General features: G+C 50.9%; 2 protein-coding genes across 19 annotated transcripts in view; both read left to right on the top strand.

Moving 5' to 3' along the window:
- The window catches only part of CCDC136 (coiled-coil domain containing 136), a 31,082-nt gene extending 16,148 nt beyond the window's left edge, over positions 1-14,934 (top strand). Inside the window, exons 11-19 of one of the 15 annotated variants that reach the window (XM_032276032.1) lie at positions 417-602; positions 2,534-2,728; positions 3,223-3,450; positions 4,897-5,403; positions 5,792-6,013; positions 7,427-7,708; positions 8,378-8,584; positions 8,633-8,719; positions 14,602-14,934. In XM_032276032.1, coding sequence (XP_032131923.1) covers positions 417-602; positions 2,534-2,728; positions 3,223-3,450; positions 4,897-5,403; positions 5,792-6,013; positions 7,427-7,708; positions 8,378-8,584; positions 8,633-8,719; positions 14,602-14,712 — 2,025 coding nt within the window. In that variant the 3' untranslated portion in view covers positions 14,713-14,934. The other 14 variants (XM_032276030.1, XM_032276031.1, XM_032276028.1 and 11 more) reach the window with 14 other exon arrangements.
- Positions 14,935-19,680: 4,746 nt separating this feature from the next.
- The window catches only part of FLNC (filamin C), a 31,310-nt gene continuing 26,668 nt past the window's right edge, over positions 19,681-24,322 (top strand). For 3 of the 4 annotated variants that reach the window (XM_032276024.1, XM_032276027.1, XM_032276023.1), the window contains exon 1: positions 21,432-22,025. In XM_032276024.1, the coding sequence (XP_032131915.1) occupies positions 21,674-22,025 (352 nt within the window). In that variant the 5' untranslated portion in view covers positions 21,432-21,673. Of the gene's footprint in view, positions 19,687-21,431; positions 22,026-24,322 lie in introns of those variants that run through there. The other variant, XM_032276025.1, reaches the window with a different exon arrangement.

Here is a 24,322-nt window from a genome sequence, read left to right as displayed (position 1 = left end):
GAATGGTAGAAGTGTGGAGGAGTTGGCGGTGAGGGGGCCAAAGAGGTACTTGGGAGAAAGGTGGCCTCAGGAAGTCACAGGGCTCTCAGCTTCCTTGGATTTTAAATCAGAAAATCAGCATATAAAAAGGAAGTCCCTTTACCTCCCCATCTCCCAAAAAAAGAAGCCCCAGAAGGCCTGTGTTTCTTTTTAAATTATTTTTATATGAATTTATTTAACTTGAGAGGCTACACTGGGAAGATTTGTATTTCAAGCCTGTTAGGGACGGGTCCATCTTGGGTATCTATCCTTGGCTGGGATGAAATTGGGGCTGAGTAGGATAAGGGAAGACGGGTCCCCTTAGTCCCTGCCTGGGAGGAGAAAGCCCAGCAGCAGGAGTGCCTGGGGTGATGGCCAGGCCTGCTTCCCCTGCCCAGAACACAGAGACCCACGCCCAGCTTCAGGAGATGAAGCAGCTGTACCAGGCCAGCAAGGACGAGCTGGAGCGGCAGAAGCACATGTATGACCAGCTGGAGCAGGACCTCCTGCTCTGCCGGCTGGAGCTGAAAGAGCTCAAGGCCTCCCAGCCCATTCCAGAGGACAAAGGAAAGTGTGCTAATAAGGTAATTGTCATTCAGAGAGGTGACAGCTCCTGGGCACTAGCTCCAGACAGAGGAGGTACAGAGGCAAAAGGTGGGGGCACCCAACTGAAGGAAGGGCTTGATGGACTTCCTAGGCAGGAAGTAGAGGCAGGGCCACATGCTGCTGACTTCAAAACGGTTTGCCCTGACCTTGACTTTGAGCCAGAGCCACAGCTTAGTAGGATCAGTGTATTTGGATCCCAGTCAGAACATCTGAAGGTTTTACACAGCTATAGATATTTATACAGTGGTATTAGAACTGTAGTGATATCTAGTCATTCATGGAGAAGAACATATACATGGGCCCATATACACAACTAGAGAGAGGGGCCATTTTTCTGGCGCAGATTGCAAATGCTTTTAAAAGGGGGTATGGTCTTGTGCCCAGAGTGCTGATTGGGCAAAAGAAGGACATAGGCTCTTCCAGGATTTATTCTGTGACTTCAAAGCAGTTAAATTCTTTTTTCTTTTTCTTTTTCTTTTTTTTTTTTTTTTTGAGATGGAGTCTCACCCTGTCACCCAGGCTAAAGTGCAGTGGCACGATCTCAGCACACTGCAACCTGTGCCTCCTGGGTTCATGCAATTCTCCTGTCTCAGCCTCCTGAGTAGCTGGGACTACAGGCACAAGCCACCATGCCTGGCTAATTTTTGTATTTTTAGTTGAGACAGGGTTTTGCCATGTTGGTCAGGCTGGTCTCGAACTCCTGACCTCAGGTGATCCACCTGCCTTGGCCTCCCAAGGTGCTGGGATTACAGGCATGAGCCACCGAGCCCGGCCAGTAATTAAATTCCTGAAGGTTGAACTGTGCCCTCTTTACATGGAAGAGAATACTACTCTCATCTCACTTACTTTTAGTAATAAATTCTGATAGTGATAAAAAAAAAAGGCCTTATTCATTTTTTCTTTTCCATAGTGTATAAAGTGCAAGCCATTATCATTTATCCTGTTGAGCACTTTCAGTTCCTGATTACTGATGGGAAACAGAAAGGTGTTGAAGCCTATTGGAGAAGAGACCCAAAAGTCTCTAAAGATGGTGGAGCTGGTCACATTCTGCCAAAAAACTCAGTAGTTCCTGTCCCTGGGGAAAGGCCTACAGGAGACAGAGGATTGGGAAGGTTATTTGGGCCACCTCAACAGTCTCTTTCCCTTTTTATATCCAGGCTCATGTTTCCTCCTTTCTCCATTTCTACTCAATTTAGGAGCCCAGGGAGTCTGTGACTTGCTCATCACGTCTTCCCCTAATGGAAGAAACAATGGGAAAGGAGACACATGCTGGCAGACAGCACCTGCTTTTTCTCTAGCCATAAAATAGCATTGAGATCTGTCTGATATTGGAAGATTTGGGTTTTGGGAAGTGGGATGATTTGCAATGATTTAGTCTTCTCAACCCAAATTGAGCAATAGCTCATACTTTTCTAAAGATTTAAGGAGAGAATTAGGAAAGCAAAAATTGGAAAATTTAGGGTAAAATTAAGTCCTTATTAGTAAGGATTGTAATTATATTTAAAAAAACAACTGGGGTTAATGAGAATAACAGGAGCTAGAGTTCCCGGTAGGAGGGAAGTATGATATACACACCACACGAAAGGGCTGGAGAAGAGGAAGGGGGAAATGAGGAGGAAGGGTCATCGATAGCAGGCCCTATCAAACTGCCCCCAGAAGGGAATGGTAGAAGTTTAGAGCATGGCCAGCTACCAGTCTAAAACAACCTACTCTGAAAGAGTAGCCTACTGGGGCTCCCCAGTTGGCATCTAAACAGCCAGGGTGTGATGTGGCTTGGGGTGACCCATCCAAGGTGACTGCACAGGGAGAGAATCACAAGAGGCAGGAGAGCACAGAAGTGCTCTGCTAGCCACCCAGGAAGCTTACGTTACAGATTAACCACCTGCTCCACACCCGCCCCCGCCCACAGTGTGACACACTGCTGTCCAGACTGACAGAATTGCAGGAAAAGTACAAGGCCAGCCAGAAGGAGATGGGGCAGCTGCAGATGGAGCAGTGTGAGCTCCTGGAGGATCAGAGGAGGATGCAGGAGGAGCAGGGCCAGCTGCAGGAAGAGCTGCACAGGCTCACACTGCCACTGCCCAAGAGTGGCCTCTTACTCAAGGTAACTCCACCAGAGGCGGCTGCTTACTGTGGGGAAGCTGCTCTGAGAAGCTTCCCTGTGTGACTAGGGAAACATAAAATGATGGGGATTGAACATTTTCTTCTCCTTACCAACCACCCCTTACTTTCTCACCGCTCTCCCTAAACCAAAAAGCTCGATAGAGCCAGAGTTTTCTTATAAGGGCTTCAAATCTTAAAATATCTTTTTATACTCTGGAATCTGTGCAGCAGTTTATATTTAGCTATTTAGTCCATCTGGAGAAAATGCACCTGAAAGCATTTGTAAACTACAAAATATATCCCAACATAAGAGATCATTACTACTTTTAGCAGGCCTCCATAGAAAGCCCCCCTGTCCCCTGATGGGCTCTGTGAAGCCAACCCAGAGATTCTTCAGGGAATTGTTCACGACAGGAATGAGGCACCAGGGAGGCATCAGACTTCCTTGTGGTAACCACCACGATCCCTTGCCTCCTTCCTTCTACTTCGCCTCAGAGTCAGGAGCTACTCACCAAGTTAGAAGACCTGTGCGAACTGCAGCTGCTCTACCAAGGCATGCAGGAGGAACAGAAGAAACTGATACAGAACCAAGACTGTGTATTGAAAGAACAATTAGAGCTACATGAAGAGCTGCGACGTTTCAAAGAATCTCATTTCCAGGAAGTGTTGGAGAATCCAGATGATTCCAAATTGGCTAAGTCCTCAAAATGTGATCGAAACAAGGTAACCATAGTAAGAGGTAGGGAGACAGTTCTCCTGAGCACAACAGCATGGCAGGGAGACTGGGCACAGCCAAAGGGTCAGAGTTGGGAAGGCCTATTTGGCCAGGGGTAAGGATAAGGCTAAAGCCCTACCCTTCACCAGCTGTGACTACTCACAGGCTCCATTAAGAGGTGGCTTTTAGATACGGCCAAAGGACCTCACCTAGATGCCATTATCTTTTATCACATTTATATTCACAGTGCTTAGCTGAAGCACTGTGAGCACTCAGGGCAGAGCTGGGATGACCCAAAGTCTGTAATCTGATCATTTGACTCATTCCCAGTAAGATGTATAATATCAGTTTGGTGTTTGTTTGGATTCCTTTGGACTGACTCTAAACATGTCATCTTTTTTTTTTTTTTTGAGTGAAAAAGTACACTTCTCAGTTATCAAAATCTATCACCTTTGGTGTTCTATATGAGGCAAATTTGGTCCCTTTCATTTCCAAGAGAAGAATTCCTAGCATATGAGGTTCTTAGTAGTGACCACAGTATCTTTATTGGAACTTTGGTGGCAATAACAGAGCAAGATCACAGGGGTTAGACCAGAAAATCAGTGCCTCTCAAGTACCAGCAAGGGGTCATGTAGATGAGGTGGCACAGGTGGAGATCACCATACAATTCTATTCAGGGTTGGGGGATCAAGTTGTTCTGAGGTCTCAGTGTGGGCAAGAAAGGACAGGTAGACAGTTTCGGTTTAGGCTGAATCTTTTCATTCAGATCTTAGCCGAGCTAGGAGAACAGGGAGTAGCAAAAGTCAACGCTATGAGGCTGGGTCATATTCCAGGGGCATCAGATGTCCAGGCTGGAGGCCTCGGTAACACAGAGCTGTGAACCAGGTATAAAATATTTCCTTAAGTGATCAGATCTCATCCTGGACATCAGCAGCCAAGAAGCCAGGCCTAGAGGGTCTGGGAAACATGCCCAGAGGCCAGATTCAGAATTGGGGCAGGAGATACAGGAACTAATAGTAAGATCTTGATTCCAGTTCTTCATATTGCTGCATTCAAGGCTGGGGCTGATTTTAGAACTAGGGATGGGGGAAGGAACTGAACCTGAAGGCCAGGATAACTGGTATACCTGATTGAGAAGAGGGTGTGGTAGGGAGCCAGCGTGTTCTGGAAACCCACTGCTCCAAGGAGACAGGGATATACCAGAGTGCAGAAACCAGCCAAAATGGGAGCCCAGAAATCATGGAGTATCTGCCTTGGGGAGATTTTCCCAAATGAGTAAGAAACTGACACATGCCAGTTACCTGTAGGCTAAGTCAAAGACAGGCTGGTGTGAGGCTGAAATGTAGGCGTGCCATTCGCTAAGATGTGCTCTCAGACACCTGCATCAGGAAAGGTGCAGCTGAAAGGACTGAAATGTCAGAGTAATGATAATGTCTCCCCACCCCTGCCCCCAGAAATCCAAGTTGCTTATGGAGCAGATGCAGGCCCTGCAGGTGCTGTATGAAACCAGTCAGGCGGAGCAGGAGCTCTTGCAGCAAGAGCAAAGGAGGCTCCTAGAGGAGCGGAAGAGGCTGCAGACAGACTTGCAGCTCTGCCTGGAAGAAATGCAACTGCTTCAAGTCCAGTCCCCTTCTATAAAAATGAGCCTTGAGTCCTACAGGAAGAGCTATGGTAGCAGCATATCCCCCAGCAATGAGAACTGTCGCGATAGCACTATTGATGACAATGAGAGCTATTGCAAGAGTTATACCAGCACCCAGACCAGTGACGAGAGCCTCCTCAAGAGCTATGACAGCAGCACCAGTGCCAGTGAGACCTATGAAAAGAGCTATTGTACCACCACCAACAGCAGCATTACCTATGAGAAGACTTACGGCAGTACCAGTAGCTCTGACACCTTTCACAAGAGTTTTGTCAGCAGCTGCACTGACGATGAACCTGCTGAGCCTGAAGACATGGAGGTAACAATTGCCAGGTGACAGGTCAGGCAGGGGACGATGGACTCTTGTCTTTTTAAGAGATACATCGCCAGGGGAAGGGACAAGAAGTGTGGGAATGGGGTCAGAGCTGACGTGGGGAACTCCTGAAAGTAAGCGAAACCCTCTACCTATGGCAGCCTGGCCTCCCCCTCAGTCCTCTCGTAGAGAGATGCCCCCATCTGAACAGAGGCCCATAGTCAGTTTCCTCACCACAGCCATGGTGCTCTTTATGGGGATAAATACAGTATTCCTCCCGGGCAGCTCCGGATCCTGATGGCCATTGTTTGTTATCCAGAGAAGGGCCCAGCAGAGTTGGTTGGAGCTTAGGTGCTCCTGGGGTGCTATTGTTGCTCACTCCCCTCCCCCACAGCACTTTGAGGAAATGGTTGCTAAGGTGCTGATCAAGCTGCAGGCAGTGCAGGCCATGTACCAGATAAGCCAGGAGGAGCACAGCCAGCTGCAAGAGCAGATGGAAAAGTTACTGGCCAAGCAGAAAGACCTGAAGGAAGAGATGGATGCCTGTGAAAAGGAGTTTAAGGAGTGCATGGAATGCCTTGAAAAGCCCGTGGCCCCCCAGAATGACAAGAATGAGGTAACTGCTGTCAGGGAGACAGGGTTTCCTCTGGGAGCCCCTGGAGCCAGAGGAGTCATGGCCACTTCAGAGAGGCTAAAGAGAGGGACAAAGAAGGGAGAGCATGCGGCTCAGAGGCTGGGCAGTCTGCTGCATCCCTGATGACATTTCCCAAGTGCTCGTGGAGCTGGGGTTTACTAGTTTAGTCGTCAGGACTCCTCTCGTCAATGGTTTCTCTGTTTCTCTCTTTGCCACTCCTGCTCTCTTTTTTGCTTTGTGTTCTAGACCACTTCTGTAGAAGTGTATTTTTGCACTTGCCAATCTTTCATCATTGTGTGTTCATTTGCCGTGTCTCCCAGTGTACCAACTAGGAGCACCAACTAGACTGTAAGCAGCTCAAGGACAGGGACATGTCTCCTTTTGGATCTCTCACAGTGCCAAGATGTCCCATTCCTAGAAATGGGACAGAAGCCTTGTCTCTGGCCAGGGGCTCACAGTCCAGTGGGAGTCTCTTTGTATATACATGGGAGAGATTCAGAGAGCAGCGAGCACATGGGTCCAGATTGGCTAGTATTGGTACCTATGGAGGGAATGGTGACGTGTTGCCGTCAGCCAGGGAAGACATAACCCGAGATGAGGGAGCAGGGTGTGACTTGCCTCTGTTTCCAGGGTGAGGTGCAGGAGCCCAGTACACACTTCAGGAGTGTACAACGCAGTTCTTTACGTCATTGTTCCTATTAGAGAGATGGCTTGGATGAAGTAGGAGTTCCTGTAAAAAGAATTCTATAAGAAATCCCTGAGGTTCAGAATTGATAGCAGCCCTATCATTATTCGCCAGACAGTCACAGTAAAAAAAACACAATTTAAATCGGTTTTTTGACTTCTTTTTTTCTTTGAGACGGAGTTTCACTCTTGTGGCCCAGGCTGGAGTGCAATGGCATGATCTCAGCTCACTGCAACCTCCGCCTTCCAGACTCAAGCGATTCTCCTGTCTCAGCCTCCCGAATAGCTGGGATTATAGGTGCCTGCCACCACAGCCAGCTAATTTTTTTTGTATTTTTAGTAGAAACAGGGTTTCACTATGTTGGCCAGGCTCTCTCAAATTCCTGACCACAAATGATCTGCCCACCTCAGCCTCCAAAAGTGCTGGGATTACACTGGGTGGCAAGTGAGCTACCGCGCCCGGCTGTTTTTTTGATCTTATTAGATATAAATCGTCAGGTGCCTCAAGTTAGAGAGAAGCTGTTTGTAAAACTATTTGAGAGGCTTATTTTCCACAGTTGAATATTTTCTTTATTGTCTACTTCCTATGACCTTTAGCAGGGAGATTTCTGAGGCAGTGACCCCCTAAGCAGGACCGAGGTTGGTTGCATGGGCAACCAACTGGTTGCATAACCCACCAACTCTGGATAACTGGCCCTCCACTACCAACAGATCAAAGACCTGCAGACCAAGCTGCGGGAGCTGCAGCTGCAATACCAGGCTAGCATGGATGAGCAGGGGCGGCTTCTGGCAGTGCAGGAGCAGCTGGAGGGGCAGCTGCAGTGCTGCCAGGAGGAGCTCTGCCAGCTCAGGGAGAAGAGGCCCTCCACTTTCAAAGAAGCCCGGGGGAAGAATGCTAATAAGAACATGAACAAGAATGCCAATGGGGTTAAAACTAAAAAGGTGACCAAGCCGTGCTCGGATACTTCTGAGAGCGACTTTGAGACCAGAAAGGTGAGTAATAACCTTAGTAGCCAGATAAGCAGAAAGGAGGAGGAGATCCTGGGAAGAAGCATCATCTCCACTGCCCGTTCAACCAGGCAAGGGATTTGTAGAGAAGCCTCTGGAATCTCTGAAGTGTCTACAGTGGTTCCCATCTTAATGGAAAGTGGGTGCTCCATTTTCCTGTGAAGCAATTGGGCGGGTGGAACACAGACAACTCACATCGGGAGGTGCGACCCCAAAGGACCACAGCCCCTAGGCTGGACAACTATTTCATTTCACACAGCCCCATTTGCTGGTACCCCTGTTCTTCCTGGGTTGCATGCCCAAGAGAAGTACCAAACAGATGAAGAGGGAAGAATTTGTTAAAAATAGTTGTGTACTAATAAGTGAAACAGGATTGGGTAAAAGAAGAGTCACCATAGAGGTAGGAAATGACAATTTAGGTGCAGAGCCCAGGACTCATTAGTTCTGGCAGCTGTCTGACATGGCTTAGTGGCCAGACATAGTGTCCTGAGAGGTGAGGTATGATTATGCTCAGGAGGATTGGCTCGCAGTCCCAGACCCTTGCACTGTGACATGCTGGAAGTCACGTTTCCTTGAGCTAGTACAGCTTTGTCATGAGATTAGGAGCTTCACAGGTAATGCAGCCCTCATCCTGCCCTACCCCACATCCCACAGAGTCTGGAGGTGGTGCTGTACTACAAGGCCAGCCAGAGGAAATTAGATGGACTAGCAAAAGAGGAGGAAAAGAGAGAGGAGATGGAGGAGGAAAAAGAGAAGGAAGTGAAAGAGGAAACAAAGGAGCCATGTGGGGATGAGCTAGCAGCTGAGCCAGCAGATCCTGGGGAAGCTAAATCCACAGAAGATCAGGTAGAAAATGAAGAGGACAGAGAGCAAGAGGAGAAGGAAGAAGACAACGAAGACAAGGAAGAAGACAACGAAGACGAGGAAGATGACATCGACCCTTCCCTTCAAAGTCCCGAAGAAAACAACCCCCTCAGACTTTCTGAGAGCAAAAAGGTAACCAGAGCCAAGGGCTAGATCAAGCGGGAAGTGGGCGCTTAGACTCCGGTGCCTCAGAGTTCATGGGTGGCCCTGCCAAGGATGGATGACTCCAGGAGTAGAGGCCTTGCGCTCTAAGGCACAGCCCTTCGGGGAGGTGGAGATGCAGAAGGGGGAGGCGAGAGCAGTCTGTCTGCAGGAAGTCACGGGCTCAGCCCCATTTGCTGTGGAACCACCTCACAATGACCGCCTTTTCTGGGAACCAACGTGGGGTCTCTGGAGTCCTTTCATTTACATAGTAGCCTTTGTTGCTTTCCTTATGTCAAGGCTGTGCCCTCATCCCTCTCTTCGGCACTGCAGGAAGGATGTTGACAGTGTGAAGTCTACTTCAGGCCATTTCTGTCGGCCTGGGCACATCACTCAGTTTTTCTATGGTGCCCTGTTAGCTTTAACCTTTGTTGTTGCTGTTAGGGGTGTGTCGGGATAATCTCTTCTTTGTTCGTGTCACCCCCTGGATTCTGTATATCACAGGATATGAAATTGGGGCCTGGGAGTGATAGTGAAAATATTTCACATCAGTACAGTAGGGGCATAGACTAGTCCAAGGAGACCATCCCTTCAGTTGCTGGATCGTTGAGAGGCTGGGGTGGAGGTATCCTGGGATATATATGCCAGGATGCTAGGGGTAACTTACCAGTAGTATAGAAGTACTTCCATATTTTAGTGACTGGTATGTTTCTGCAGGTATGTGGCAACTGAATTCTTGCCCTGGGCTTAACTGGGGGCTCAGAGCCCCTAAAGAGTTACAGTATTTCCTGTGTAAGTCCTCAGCTTACATTAAAGGTTCTTTCTGTCCTAAACAGAGGTAAAGAAAAAAGCCTCTTGTGGCGGGATTGTCCAGTCAACTCTAAGAATATCTGGAATTTCCAGCAATTCGGTCTTCAGCACTTGCTAAGGATCCAGTGTGTAGTGCTCTGTTTACCTTGTGCTAGAGACTGTTACCTAAGATGTGAAAAGTCAGAGGCACTGCAGCCCCTCCCATTATCATGTTTCCTTCAACTCATCGTATTCTACCAGCGCTGGTTCAGGGCCTCACAGATGTCTTTACCTTGGGTGCCACATTTCTAAAGCTAGACATGATTTTTCTACTTTAAATACATTCTATGTGTCTACATACGGAGAGATCCCTTTGCCCCCTGGTCCTGCATCTTTTGCAGGCAGCTCTAGGGCATGTGTGTTACCACCTTGCAAATCCAGTTTCTGTCTGGAAGATTGTTGCAGTGGAAGAACTAGCCCTTCTCCCTTGTCAGTTTGTTTCAGTGCATTTTGTCTTACAGTGATATCATTAGATTCCTAGGGGATCCAAGAGACCAGAGCCCAAAATACTAAGAAACTTGATGGAAAGCAGGCTAGAACAAAGGGATAGGTGGCCTGGTAGAACACTGGCTCTTTCCTAGGGCGACCTAGGAAAAGCATCTGCCCTACTCCTCTAAGGAAGCTGTTTACTCTCTGCAGTGTCACAAGAAGGGTCTAGGTGCAGACACCTCGTGCCTGACAAGATATGAGAGGTCTATGACAAGACAGAAAGAAAACTGGACTCGCCACCTGACTTGGACCTAGCTGCTGCTTAACCCATTCAATTTTGCAATTCCTGCAGACTGCTGGTGGAAAGAACCAAGGCCCAGGCAGCAGAAAAGACATGCAACTGCTCTAGCTTACCTGTTTTTTAACCTCTTGATTCCTTTCTCTTTTCCCTTTGTTTTCTCATCTTCATTATCTGTTGGATCCATGTGTTTATGTCTCACATCTCCTGGTCTCTCCTCGTGCTTCTTTCTCATTTCGGTGTGTTGCAGTCATCCCCTACCCCCGATCCCCCCATCTTCTCCTTGCCTCTTGTAGGCCTGGTGGTCATCTCGGCTTTGCTCTGGTGCTGGTGGGCTGAGACGTCGTCCTAATGCAGGTACTGGTATTGCTTCCTCTCTTTCTGAGGGATAGAGGGAGGGTGCAGGTTGCCCTGGCCTCTCCTCTTTCCCTTTTCTCCCAGCTGCTTGCTTCTTGCTTGTGCCATTTTACAATAGGTGATGCTCAAGTCTGAGTTTTAGTTCTGACTTTTCCTTGGGCTACTGCAAAGCCTGTGACATCTTGGAGCATGTCTTCATAATGCATAGGAAGTTGGAATGCTTGCCAGAGACATGGTTTGAGTTTCAGTCTTTGGCTGGGAAAAACTTGGATAAGCCCAGCATGGTGCTACTGTCAAAGCTGCCTCACTACTTCTTTTTCCCCCTCATCCTCTGTGTGATGGCAAGCCTGACCACTTCTGATGAGCTGATATTTGTCTGCCAGGCTGGCCTGGGCTCTCTTTGTCTTTGTTTAACCCCAGAGCCAAGTTCTCACTACTGTTGCTACCCAGGATGGCAAAATAAGGAATCCCTCTTCTGTTGGGAGAGAGAAGAGGTCCGAAGAGCTATGATCCTCATAATCCTCCCAGGGGCGTTGGTAGGAGGGCAACCTAAGTTGGTCCTTCGACCTTGGTGAAATGGAACTGAACCCCTACTGTGTTATTCTGCACCTTCTACTGAATGGTTTTGTGCTTCTGGACTTCCAGTCTCCAGAAAAGTCAGAAGAGAATGCCAGGAAATATTTTATTAGTTCTCTGTTATTTCTTTTGTGGGCCAGATTCCATGGTAATTGGCTTCCCAAGCTAGGTTTTCTGGAGAGATCGTGGTATTAGTGAAAAGTTTCTACTAGCCAGAGATGTGTGTTCTGAGGAAATCAAGACTGATGTATTCTAGCCACTTTCCAGTTGGCCCTCACACATATAATGTAGACTGTCAACAGGATACCAAACTCAGGAAGCAGAATGTGCTCCTATGGCCTAAGGTAGAACTGGGGTTCCACTTGCCTTCTGGAACCCATAGGTATTCTCTGTAGTCCTGCGTTGGCTCCTCTCTCATGCTCTCCCTGCCACCCCCTCCACTCCCCTCTGTTCTCACATTCCTGTTAATGGAGTGTGGCAGGCTTGATGCCGCAGGGTGGCAGCTGGAGCATTTGTTGGTAGCACTTCTCTCCATTTCTTTTTCTGTGCTTCCTCCTGCTCCCTCCCCAGATTTTCTGTTACTCATCTTCAAGCCTCCACCTTTCTTCTTGACTTTAGGTATTCCCTTTACTCCCTGGTCCATAACTGCTTTAGTGACGGGGTCCCTCTCTATGACTATTCCTCCCCTGTGCAGCTGTAGAAGTCTTAAGGCCCTACAGGCGAGACCCAAAGCATTCAGCCACAGCCTTCCACCACGTCCGACTAAGCCCAGCCCAATCAGAGGGAGAGGAAGAACTGCGGGTGAAGGGTTCTCCTGGTGGGGCCTGTTATCCCTGGAGCTCTGGGGGCCCCGACATGCATCTGTGCAGCCAAGACCTGAGGGAGCACAGTGTGGTAGCAAGCGTGGCTGCCAGGTGGTCAGGAGAACTTGGTCCAGTCTGCACCTACTGACAGGCATTGTCCCAGGGAGCAAAATGCACTCTCTGAACCCTAGTTTCTTCAAATGTAAGCAAAGGATGATCAAACCTCTGCCCGCCTCACAGGTTTTTGTCAGGACCAGATGAGTTAAAGTAGATGAAAGTATTCTATAAATTATAAAATACCACATCAATAATTAAAAGAGCACGCACTTACAAAATGCATTTTATGTGTCAGGCACTGTTCTAATCACTTTACATATATTAACTGATTTAATCCTTGCAACTACCCTGTGAAGAAGCTATTCCTATAATTCTTTTATAATGATTAAACTAAGGCATAGAGAGGTTAAGTAAAACAGCCAGGAAGCTACAAATCAGATTATAAGGACTCAATATTAGCCACAGATAAGACTCCAATCTTGCTTCCCCTTGTCGTCTCTCCTCGTTTTGAGCAGTTTCCCTTCATTGGTCCCAAGTAGGAAGACACCATTCTTCTGTTTAGGCAACCTCAGGTCACATTAGCTCTTTGGGTAACTAATATATTATTAACTTATTTCATGTATTGTTTACGAGCCCCTCTGCAGATTGTGTATGCCGAGCATCCTCTCCCCATTCTGTACCTGCATTTGATTTTGAGGCTTCAAAGGCAGAATTTTCTATTCTTCACCATTATAGTTTATTGTTCTTACCTTATGAGGTTTCGTGTGTGTGTTTTTAATCTTGACCCTGTGGTTTTAAAATATTCATTGTCTGCCACCTTCACGTCATCTACAGGGGTGGCAAGCCCGCCTTCCCTGTCTTCATCTAGTAACAAGTGAGGACAGAGCCTCTGGAGTGTTGTCTCTTAGGGTTCTTTTATTCAGCTCGTTGGTCACTTACCTGTCATACCACAAACTGTGCTGTCGTCCTACCCTTATTTCTGCATATTATCTGCAAAGATATCACAGAAAATCCTATCAGACAACTCATATCCAAAAACATGATTCTAGTGATTTGTTACTTTGGTCACCTAGTTTAGAAGGAAAGTTTGACACAACTTACCCCTTTGGGACACCCACAGCAGCCCTTTCCCCATCCTGTGTAGAAGCTTGCCTCTGCCCAGTGTGAAGTGCACCAGTCACATTAAAGGATTTCAGCTCCCCACTCCTTTCAGAACAGACTAACATTCTTAGCAATGCACATTTGGATAGAAACATCTGAGCTTGTAAATATTTTTTCCTAGCTAGCTCCCTTCTTAGTTTTTGTTTTTGGTTTTAGAGACAGGGTCTCGCTCTGTCACCCAGGCTGGAATGCAGTGGCGTGAACATGGCTCACTGTAACTTCGAACTCCTGGTCTCAAGCGATGCTCCTGCCTCAGCCTCTGGACCTCTTGGTTTTCTTACATGAATTACTCTGTATATCCACCTCTAACATTGTTTGGCTTTCCATTTCATATCTTCTATTGTTCTTAGTAGCTATTTCTACAAGCTCAGGAGATTTTTTTTTTGTTCTTTATAGCAGGTTTAAAATCCTTTTATTTTAAGATCAATTACCATCTGAGCACATGTGTTCTTAGCATTAATGGGCTGTAGTCCATTTTTACTGAAAACCATCTTTCTGTTACCTTATGCCATAGCTTATGACTCAGAATCCAAATTCTACCTTTCAGGTAGTACAGTAAAAAAAAAAAAGTTATAAAAATAAAACCTATTTCCCCAAGTATGTATTTTCTAAGATTTTCATATTCCCTAATGGATGCCCTTTGGATATTTTCTGATGGTGTCACTTTTCCCATGAATCAGCAGGGTTCACTAGTGGCCAGCAGTGTCTGGAAGCCTCAGCACACTCTAGCACATGCACCAGGAAGTCAGTCAACATACCTGGTAACTGGGAGTGTTTTAATGACCCAGGCCCAGTGACAGGTTTCCTTAGATTTCCTTGAACCAATGTCATTCTCTGTCAAAGTCTGTCTGCCTAAGAGCCTCTTACTGACCTGCACTCCGTGGCACACATTCTTCATTTCTCCCTCCGTCTTATCCCCCCTTCCCCATCCTCTTGACTCTGAGTTCACTTCACTACAGTGAAGCTAATGAGGTGCTGCTGCTTTTCCCAAAGGCCCAGATTTACTCTCCTCTGTCTTGCCATGGCATCTGGTCCTTTCTCATTGCAACCACTGGGAAGTCTGGCCCCTGGGCCTGCTTCTCCTGGGAGCTAGTGTTCTCAGCCCATGGGGAGAAATGGAGGCCTGGATATAGGCAGCCACCTAAGGTGGTACGTACAGTGTTGGGCCACGTCTAGTGGTGCCAGGACTGAGAGAGCACCTATCTCCACCGGTTACCCAGGAGGTAAGAGAGACTGATCCACGAAGTTCCCGAGGTGTCTCGGGCACCCATAAGCAGGTGATTTCTGGCTTAGGGCAGGGTTCAGGAGGCTGGGCACTCACAGTTTCTCTTTGGTCCCCACAGAACATGTTTGGGTTGTGGAAGCCTATGGTATTCTTGGCTATTGCAGCTGTGGCTCTGTATGTGTTACCCAACATGCGACAGCAGGAGTCAGAGTTCTGCCTCATGGAGTGATGGCAGACCTTGGCCAGCGCGAGGGCAGATCCCCAGTGGCCACCACCCTCAGCTTTGGGCAGGACACACTGTGCCAGAACCCTCCCCATATGTTCCATGTGTCCCCATTTCCTCAGCCTCAGTCACCCAGGCTGGAAAGTCTTGTGGGGAGCGCCGACTCCCATCTCCTGCCTTGTATAAGAACCTGAGTTACTTGTAATTAAATATCAACTGAATTACACAGACTGTGGCTTTTTATTTGCTAAATGCCTCTCAACACAACCAGAACAGAGCGGTTCCCCTTTAACCAAATACCTCACATAAGGGTCTGACTCCTAAATATGGCTTGTTACCTTGCAGATGACTGCAGAAAAGAGGCTAGTCCCCTGTGCTGTCAGCTGACTCACAGAAGGTTGGTCTATGCTTCTTAATCCCATCCTGAGGTACTTGCCTGAGCACTGAGAAATAGAATGAACGGGGGCTGGGGAGGACCTCCCCTTAGATTCTGTGCCCACACCTATCTACATGAGAAGGCTGCCCTAAGAAGATCCACATGTGTGCCTTCCTGGCTTAGCCTTTGTGACTTCTCAAGGGATTCACCCTCAGAGATGACTTTAATCATCAGGGTCTTGGCAGTAAACAGGTGACACACTCAAAGCTTTACATGAAGAGAGTTTAATGAAGGGACTATGTAGAAAAGGTAGGGTTAGGAGAAGCAACAAAAAGTAGTGAAGTAGCAGGCACTAGCAACAGTGTAAAGCTGTTAGCATCCCAGGCTGAAGCAGGAAGGAAGCAAGAGCTGGAGCTCTAAAAATGGGCCCCAGGCAGGTGTGGCAGCCACAGGGGGTGCAGCCCCCTCCAAAGCGATGATTAACTGGGGTTTTTATGTATTCCCCTACCTTTTCCCACCTGCCCATTTTCTGCTGGTACCTCTCATCAGCTGAACCCAATGGGAAGACAAAGAGCAGAGGTGCTCAGGTAATATAATCTATTAAGCTCAGCCTCCTAGAGCTCAGAGCAGGACAGAGGCCTGAGATGGATCTAACTGGGCAAAGTAGAATGATGAGGGTAGTTTATGTGCGTCCCTGTTTACCTTCGTTCCTGTGGAAACTTTGTGATTGGATGTTCTCATCATGAATCTTTCCATATGAAAGAAGACCCCAAGTGTATTCTTTTTTCTTTCTTTCTTGTTTTTTCTTTTTTCTCTTTTTTTTTTTTGAGACAGAATCTCACTCTGTCACCCAGGCTGGAGTGCAGTGGCACCATCTCGGCTCACTGTAACCTCCACCTCCTGAGCTCAAGCGCCTCCCACCTCAGCCTCCCAAGTAGCTGGGACCACAGGCATGCACCACCATGCCCAGCTAATTTTTGTATTTATTGTTAAAGACAGCGTTTCACCATTTTGCCTAGGCTGGTCTCAAATTCCTGGGCTCAAGCAGTCCTGCCCTGGCCTGCCAAAGTGCTGGGATTACAAGCATGAGGCACAACACCCAGCCCCAAGCATATTCTTTTTTTTTTTTTTTTGAGATGGAGTCTCGCTCTTGTTACCCCCTCACCTGAAAGGACTTTGTTCCATTCAACCAAACATCCAAAGAAACACATGTACAGAGCATGTACGTGGTACACTTCCAAGCTAAATGAAGTCATTCCTTCTCTAGCTCTTACCTGGGGGAGTAGCAAAGACATTTAAAATTGAGAGATTTTCACGTTGTATTCAGCCCAGAGAAGTGACATGGCTGAATTGAGAGTCCATGTTCGCAGACATGGGGCCAGTGCTGAAATTTTGACTAGCCGCCTAGAAACATGACTGCAACTAGGCAAATTGAGGACAGTGCCACATGCCTCTTGCCTTCGTCTAAGATAGTGGTCCCCAACCTTTTTCGCACCAGAGACCAGTTTCATGGAAGACAATTTTTCCATGGATGGAGGGGGGATGGGGATGGTTTCAGGGTGAAACTGTCCCACCTCAGAACATGAGGTATTAGCCAGATTCTCATTAGGAGCATGCAACCTAGATCCCTCACAGTATCGGTCCATGGCCTGGGGGTTGTGGGTCCCTGCTCTAAATGACTCCTCTTTGAAGACAGTTCTGACCCAGGCTGGTCTAGCTCCTTGCTACTCCACATGACCCATGGATCAGTAGCATCAGCATCACCTGGGAACTTATTAGAAAGCCAGATCTCAGGCCCCAACATAGACCTACTGATGCAGAATCTGCCTTTCTAATGAGATGCCCAGTTGATTCGTATGCATAGTAAGAATTGAGAAGCACCTACCTAGTCAATTATATTAGATTGTATGTTCTTACTTGCAACCTAAAGAAATTCTCTTCATTTAGTTTGAGCTTTCTGTCTCCTTGTCTTAATGATACGCTGTTACTCAGGTATATTAAAGCGGTGTCTTTTTTGTTGGATGTGAAACATTCACTTGAGCTAGCTTAAAAAAGTCAGTAGGATGTTCTCACTTATAAGTGGAGTTATATAATGTGTACACAGGGACATAGCATGTGAACTGACAGACATGGAGACTTGGAAGCGGGGGGCAGGGGGATGAGAAACTACTTAATGCATACAACTGACACTATTTGGGTGATGTTACACTAGAAGCCCAGACTTCACACTAGGCAATAAATCCATGTATCAAAACTGCACTTGTACCCGCTGCATTTATACTGGAAAAAAAAAAAAAGACAGGAGGAATTGATCTCAAATCTGGAGGAGTATCCCTTGGAAGCCCCAGGCAGGCATCCACCTGGGCCTAGGTGCGCTAAAACCAGGGACTCAAAGCACCTTTAGGAGCCTCAGTCTCTCCCTAATGCTGCCCTCTGCATAACTGCCTCCTTTCTGTGAGCTCCCTGCAGCCTGGCCCTCTCTGGTTTCCCTTCCCAGGCCAAGAGGTAGAGCAGCCACCTGCTGCCACTCTTGTCAAGGACCAGCTGCTATTGGGGCAGGGTGGGTGGTTCTAAAGATGACAGGTACTGCCAGTTCTGATTGTGGCAGATGGAGTGTTGGGTCGCAGGGAAGGGGAGAGGGGAACAGCCTGGAGATCGAGGCAGTGGTCCCCATGGGGGTGTGGACACAGAGCTACAGGGGAAGTGCTCACTCGCCAGAACCCCTTGGTCTCCAAGATTATCAGAGGAAGCTAACTTTTTTGGATCACCTATTAGATGCCAGGCACCATGCTAGTCATCTTTCTGGTGATTTCATTCTCACACATTAAAAAAAATAATAACAGATGAGAAAACAGGCCCAAAAGAGTTACATTACTTGCCCAAGGTTACAGAGCTAGAAATGGAGAGGCTGGAATTCATTCCACTCTACCACACTGTCCCTGGCACCTGCATCAGAGCCACAGTCTGTATCAGTATCACCGAAAGTGCCTTCTGTGAGTCTGGCCAGCCTAGTATCATCACAGGTGACTGTGGAAATGTCCCTGGTTCCAGAAAAACAGGATTTTCAAACATGGCTCATTGTACCCGCTCACTTGGATTCAGCTCAGCCCAAGTTAAATATGGCCAATAATGAGGGCTGATGAGCAGAGCCCCTTGATGGCAGAGGCAGGACCAGGTGAAGAGCCAGGCAACCTGGTCTCCTGAGATAGGTCAGCAGATGGTGCGTCAGGGGGCTATAAACGGCCTGTGGCCCCAGCCAGCACTACCCAGATACTCAGCTGATGAAACCCCTTGTAAGCCCCTGTGTGCCCCTGCCTGGCTTGGGGAGGAGCATGTCAGCACTTCTCGGGGAGGGGGCCCTGCTTGGCAGGCCCAGGCCCAGCATTGTGCACGGTCTGTTCCAGCCTGGCTGGCCAGGCCCGGGGCCTGGGCTCATGGGCTATATTGAGGGCTGAGTCACCAGCCTGTGCCTGGGTCGGGCTGACTGTCACTGGCTGCTGGGGCCTGAGTCAGGCCCCGATTTATCCTGGAGAGCAACAGGCTCAGGTTTCTGAGGACGGTTGCGGTGGGGAGGGTGGGTGACGGGAACCATCTCTTGGCATTCTGCACCCTCCTCTCCTCTGCCAACCATTCACTCGATCCCCTGGGGCCCGTACACTGACCTCTCCTGGAGCGAGCTCATGAGTCAGAGGGAAAGCAAGGGAAGCTACGCTGGGAGTTCCTTCTCCCCTCCCTGACTTCCTCAGGCCTCTCCCACCTGAACAGAGGCGTTCAGCTGGCTGAGGGACCTCAGATACCACCTGCAAAATAGGACTGTGAACCATCGGGGTCTGTAAAGGGGTGGTCAGCTCAAGCTACCCCACCTTAACCCTTTCTCCACCCCAGCAGCTCAAAGAGAAATGTATCCTTTCTCAGATCTGTGCCTCAGTTTCCTCACCAGGGCTTCAGAGGCAGCACTGCTGAACCCTAAGCTCCTGGCATCTCGGGCTGGCTGTCAGAAGTCGGCATTTGTACATATACAGTTCCCTTGTGTGTGTCCCAGGAGCCGGGACTCTCGCCACAGCAGAGCTCAGCCTCCCAAGTGGATGGACAGTACTGGTGCCTGATGAGTGGATTTCGCCATGATTTGAAAGTGTCTTGGGGAGAATGAGAGTGCTAGAGATAGGGAGAAGGAGTTGCCAACAGGGAGAGTGGAATTCCTGAGCACCTCGTCACAGGCAGCCAGCCGACAGAACATGAGCCGCAGGGCCCAGGCTATTTATACCTCGCCTGTCACTATCAGGGTCCCCAGAGCTCTCCCCACCCCCAGCTACACACAGGATGTCCCTTTGCTCTTTCTAGTCCCTTCTCTACTTCTCTCCCTCCCTTCTTAAGGAGGTGATTTCATTCAATGAGAAGAGAAATTATTCATAGACCCCTGTCATCATAAGCACTGTCCCCCACAGAACCCTGAAACTTTTCCTCAGTTCCATAATAGGGGGTGCCCTCATTGGCCTCTGGGGGAAAAAGCCCCCAAAGATGCTCACTATCCCTTCTTTTTCCAAGTACAGAGGTAGAAGAGGAATTAGGGATGGGGTTGGGGGCACCCGCCCCCTGGGCCCCTGGTGCCACCGTGAGGGAAGGTGGTGGAGAGACCCACCATCCACACATCCAACACACCAAACTAAGCACTGTCAGGAATGATATATGCTCCCTCCACACCTCGCAGGGGCTAAAGAGGTAAATGGGGAAACCGATTCACCTAAAAGGGCCCAGAATCTTCTCTGGCTTGAAGAAACTTCTCAGGCTCAGATATGGTCAGCTCAACTTGCTGTTTCTAGAAGGATGGGAAAGCTGAGGACGCATGGCTTGAAAAAGGGGGAACTGGGGAGATAAGGCTGCAAGTATGCTACAGAGTTACAGAATAGATCTTCTCCTTACAGGAATACATTCTCTAGGCCAGGTGTGGTGGCTTGCCTCAGGAGTCCCAGCACTTTGGGAGGCCAAGGCCGGCAGATCACCTGAGATCGGGAGTTTGAGACCAGTCTGACCAACATAGAGAAAATCCATTTCTACTAAAAATATAAAATTAGCCAGGCATGGTGGTACAGGCCTGTAATCCCAGCTACTCGGAGGCTGAGGCAAAAGAATCACTTGAACCGAAAAGGTTGCAGTGAGCCCGGATCTTGCCATTGCACTCCAGTCTGGGCAACAAGAGTGAAATAGGTCCATCTCAAAAAAAAAAAAAAAAGAAAAGAAAAGAAATATGCTCTCTAGCTCTTTCTCCTCACCCCATACTGGAGGGTCTATTTGGGTGCCTCAGTTTCCTTGCTGTTCTATACCCCAGGCCTCCAGCCTTTGGCTTGCCCTGAGTGCAGTCCTGCCTGGGCATTCCGGCTGGCTCCCTTGGGCTCTCCCTGACCACTCTGCCCCTGCCTGGTCACGTTTCCCCCTGGCTGCTGTGGCCAGGGCTCTCCCTGTTTCTGCCTGGCTGACCTGCCCTTTCCCTGGCAGCATCTGCCCCATGCCCCAAGTGGGCATGTTGCCCAGGGGGCTCCCTGGCACTATGGGGGCAGAATCTCTCTTTCCCCTCTTATCACCTCAGTTGAGTCAGACTTGGGGGAAGGGGACATACAGTGTGAGTCACTGGGTACCCTTTTCCTGAGCTCAGCTTCATTCTGAGGTGATGAGGCCGAGCTGGCTGGTGACAGGGACACTGAGTCAGGGGTGGGGGCCTCGGTCTTACCCCTGGGCCTCTGGATTTGGGCCCCATGTGAGGCTTTTCTATCTTTAAAGTTAAGCAATGGCCGGAGGCAGCCCCTCCACCACCCCAGGCTTCTCCTTCATTGGCATGGGCCAGGTTCCTGCTTCTTTCAGGCCATCTCTGCGCAAGCACGCACACTTCCCTTCCCTGTCCACAGGTGGATAATGCCCTGGGCTAGGAGCCAGCCCTCGCAGAACCTGTCAGCAGCTTGCCACCAGCTAGTCTAGAAAATTCTGTCAACACCAGATCAGTGAGTTTAGCCCTAACCACTGGCCTCGGTTTCCCCATTTACCTCTTTGGTGCCTGCGGAGTATGGAAGGAGTACTATTTCATTCCTGACAATGCTTAGTTTGGTGTGTTGGGTGTGGATGGAGAACTGTCCGCCCTCCCCGCTACCTTTCGCGGCAGCACCCGGGGCTCAGGGGGTGGGAGCCCCCAACCCTGTCCTGCTGTTCTGGTGGCGCGGGGGAGGGGCAGCAGGGGCGGGACGTCCTGCGCGGCGCGGCCCCCACCCGCGGGCCGGGCGGCATTCCTGGGAGGCCGGCGCTCTGACGTGGACCCGGGGGCCGCGGGCGCGGCGGGGGGGCGGCGGCCCAGGGGCTTCTTAAACCCCCCGCCTGGGCCTGGCCGCCACTTCCCGAGCACCGCTCCGCCCCCGGAGGGAGAGAGAGAGCCAGAGAGCGGCCCAGCCCCGCCAAGCCTCGCCAGCCCCGGAGCGAGAGAAGTTGGAGAGGAGCGCAGAGCAGCGCAGGGCAGCTAGTCCCGTGGTCGCGCCCCGACAGCCCCGACAGCGCCCGACAGCCACATTCCCGGCCCCAGCCCCGGACGCAGCCCCAGCCCGCGCCAGCATGATGAACAACAGCGGCTACTCGGACGCCTGCCTCGGCCTGGGCGACGAGGCGGACGAGATGCCGTCCACGGAGAAGGACCTGGCGGAGGACGCGCCGTGGAAGAAGATCCAGCAGAACACGTTCACGCGCTGGTGCAATGAGCATCTCAAGTGCGTGGGCAAGCGCCTGACCGACCTGCAGCGCGACCTCAGCGACGGGCTGCGGCTCATCGCCCTGCTCGAGGTGCTCAGCCAGAAGCGCATGTACCGCAAGTTCCACCCGCGCCCCAACTTCCGCCAAATGAAGCTGGAGAACGTATCCGTGGCCCTCGAGTTCCTGGAGCGCGAGCACATCAAGCTCGTGTCCATAGGTCAGTGCAGGGGGCGAGGACACGGGTGCGGAGGGGGTAGGGTCGTTTCGTGGGGCAGGGGACACAAGTGCGAAGTAGGCGAACGGGGAGCTGAGAGACAGGGCAGAGGGCGACCCCCTGGTACAGAGAGAGGACCCCGGCCCCAGCCCTCCCACCCACCGACGCGGGCCATGGGCACTGCCTGCACTCCCTTTGGGGACAGCGAGCACCCCTGGGTGCGCCGAGGAGTCCAGGCCTTAGGGTTTGCGAGTCCTCCAGCTGCAGCCTCCCCACGCACACTCCCACCGCTTGCCTCCGCTCACTGTCCCATTTCCTTCCATCGGGCAACCCCAGCCCACACTTGGGAGGACAGAACCAGCGCCTGTCACTAAGTCCTGGAGGCACCTCCCCGCCCCCAACAAAGCAAGTGGTTCCCCAGCCTCACAACCCCTCTGCGGCCCGGGAGAGGTCTGAAGACAGGTCCCAACCACTGCCCGCGTATGCGGGCTCTGAGGCCGACGGGAGCTGGCGCGGGAGGCCCTCGGCGTGCATGTGCTCAGCAGCTGGGTTCAGGCCTGGGGGCCAGGGCCGGCAGGGCCCAGCCTCAGAAACCTAAAAAGGCCCTGAGCGAGCGCGGGGAGACTTAACCCCTGCCTGTCCTCCTCCAGTTTCAGCCTGCGGCGGAGGGGGCTTCCGCACGTCAGGCCCTGCCCCAGCCCACCCCGTACCCCGGGATTGGCTGCAGCTAACGGTCTGGGCTGCGGGGAGGGAGGGGAAGGCCTGTGGAAGGGAGGAAGTCATTGAGTGTAACCAGATTTGGAAGGTGTGTAGTGCAGGGTGGGGGCGGGGAGGCACTCCAATCTTGGGAGCGGAGACGCCAAGGGTGGGCTTGGAGTGGCAGGAGGCGGTCCTGCCCTGAATCTTGCAGTCATCCCTGAGGTTGGGGGCCTGGAGGAGACCTCCCAGTCCCAAGGAGAGCTCTTAAGAACCCTGCTGGGATTTGCAGGACAGGGTCCCCGGACAGGGATCTCCGGCCCCAAGAGCGGAGTTTCACGTGGGGCCAGGTGGGCCCCACACAGGCTGTTCTCTGAGACTTCTCCAAATGACTGGATGTCTGTCAGCCCCACTCTCCCTCGGGGCCACCTCTAGGCTTCCTGATATAGCAGCTGAGGTCAGCCCGGGGCCCTCTGCCCCATCCAGTCCCCTCCCTAGCCCTTACCCCCTCCTGCCCCAATACTGCCCCCCCACCCCACCCGCCTGCCCTGGAAATAGCCCTGCCTCCGTGACACAGCAGATGTCTCTGAGCTTTCCAGAAGGACAAGGCTGAGGGCAGGGGGTGGGGGAGGGGGCCTGGAATATGTAGAGAAGCTGAGGGTTACATGATGGAGGCTGAGGGGTCAGAGAGAAGTCAGTCCTGGGCTGGCATCCTCAGCAGGCTGGGGTTTGAAAGGCCGGACTGACTGTCCCAGGTGGGGTCTGGGTGAAGAGCGGGAGGCCTCCCCAAGACTTCATAGGAAACTGCTCAGCCCTCCCCTCCCCTCCAGCCTGCCGGGGACTCCCGGCCCCTCTCCAGGCCGTGTCCTTCTTGAGCGTACCTCTCCCCTCCCCCGTGGTGGTGCCTGGCTCCGGCCCCCTTGGCTCAGCGGAGGAGGGGCCCGACTCAGAGCCGGGGAAGAAGCAAAAGCTGGTTGGGGGTAGGAGGGAAGCTCCCAGGTTCCTGCTGGGAGGAAGGGGAGGCAGTCCCCATTTGGGCCAAGTTGCTTACTGGCGCTGATGAGATAAGCTGTCAGCAATTCAGCTGCTGGCCCCAGGCCGAGGCTGGAGGGGAGGGACACAAGCGACCTGCTGGGGTGCCCCACCATGAGGAGGTCAAAGGGGCTGCCGACGAGGGGGGCATCCTGCTTCTGCTAGCTCCCCGGCTCCGTTTAGCTGTGGGAAGGGGCTATCCAGGGGGCCTCCTGAGTATTGTCTCAGCACTAAAATCCAGCATCTGGGCACCTGAGGGGGTGTCAGAAAGACTCCCCACTTCTTTTTCTAGAAGGGAGGTCAGGGTCTGGAGTGGGAGCTGGGATCCAGGTCCACCTGAAGAAGGGGCACTGAGCGCAGGCTAAAGGAGCTGTGCCCTTCATATCCCCACCACCTTGTCCTGGCCCCCCACTGCCCCTCGTCCCCTCCGAACAAAGAGGCCTATGAGGCAGCTCTGTCCCGCAGCTGTTCCCCAGTTGCTATTCCTTCTCTTGGAGCCAACAACCGAGGGAGGGGCTGGAGGGGGCAGCAGCTGTCCCAGCACCTCCCTAGGCCCAACCTTCTCCTCCCCC

This window comes from Sapajus apella, unplaced genomic scaffold (assembly GCF_009761245.1).
Source record: "Sapajus apella isolate SASKATOON/1434 unplaced genomic scaffold, GSC_monkey_1.0 scaffold7, whole genome shotgun sequence".
Lineage (NCBI taxonomy): Eukaryota > Metazoa > Chordata > Mammalia > Primates > Cebidae > Sapajus > Sapajus apella.
The sequence above is the reverse complement of the archived record's forward strand: the minus strand, read 5'-3'. Positions and strand labels throughout refer to the sequence as shown.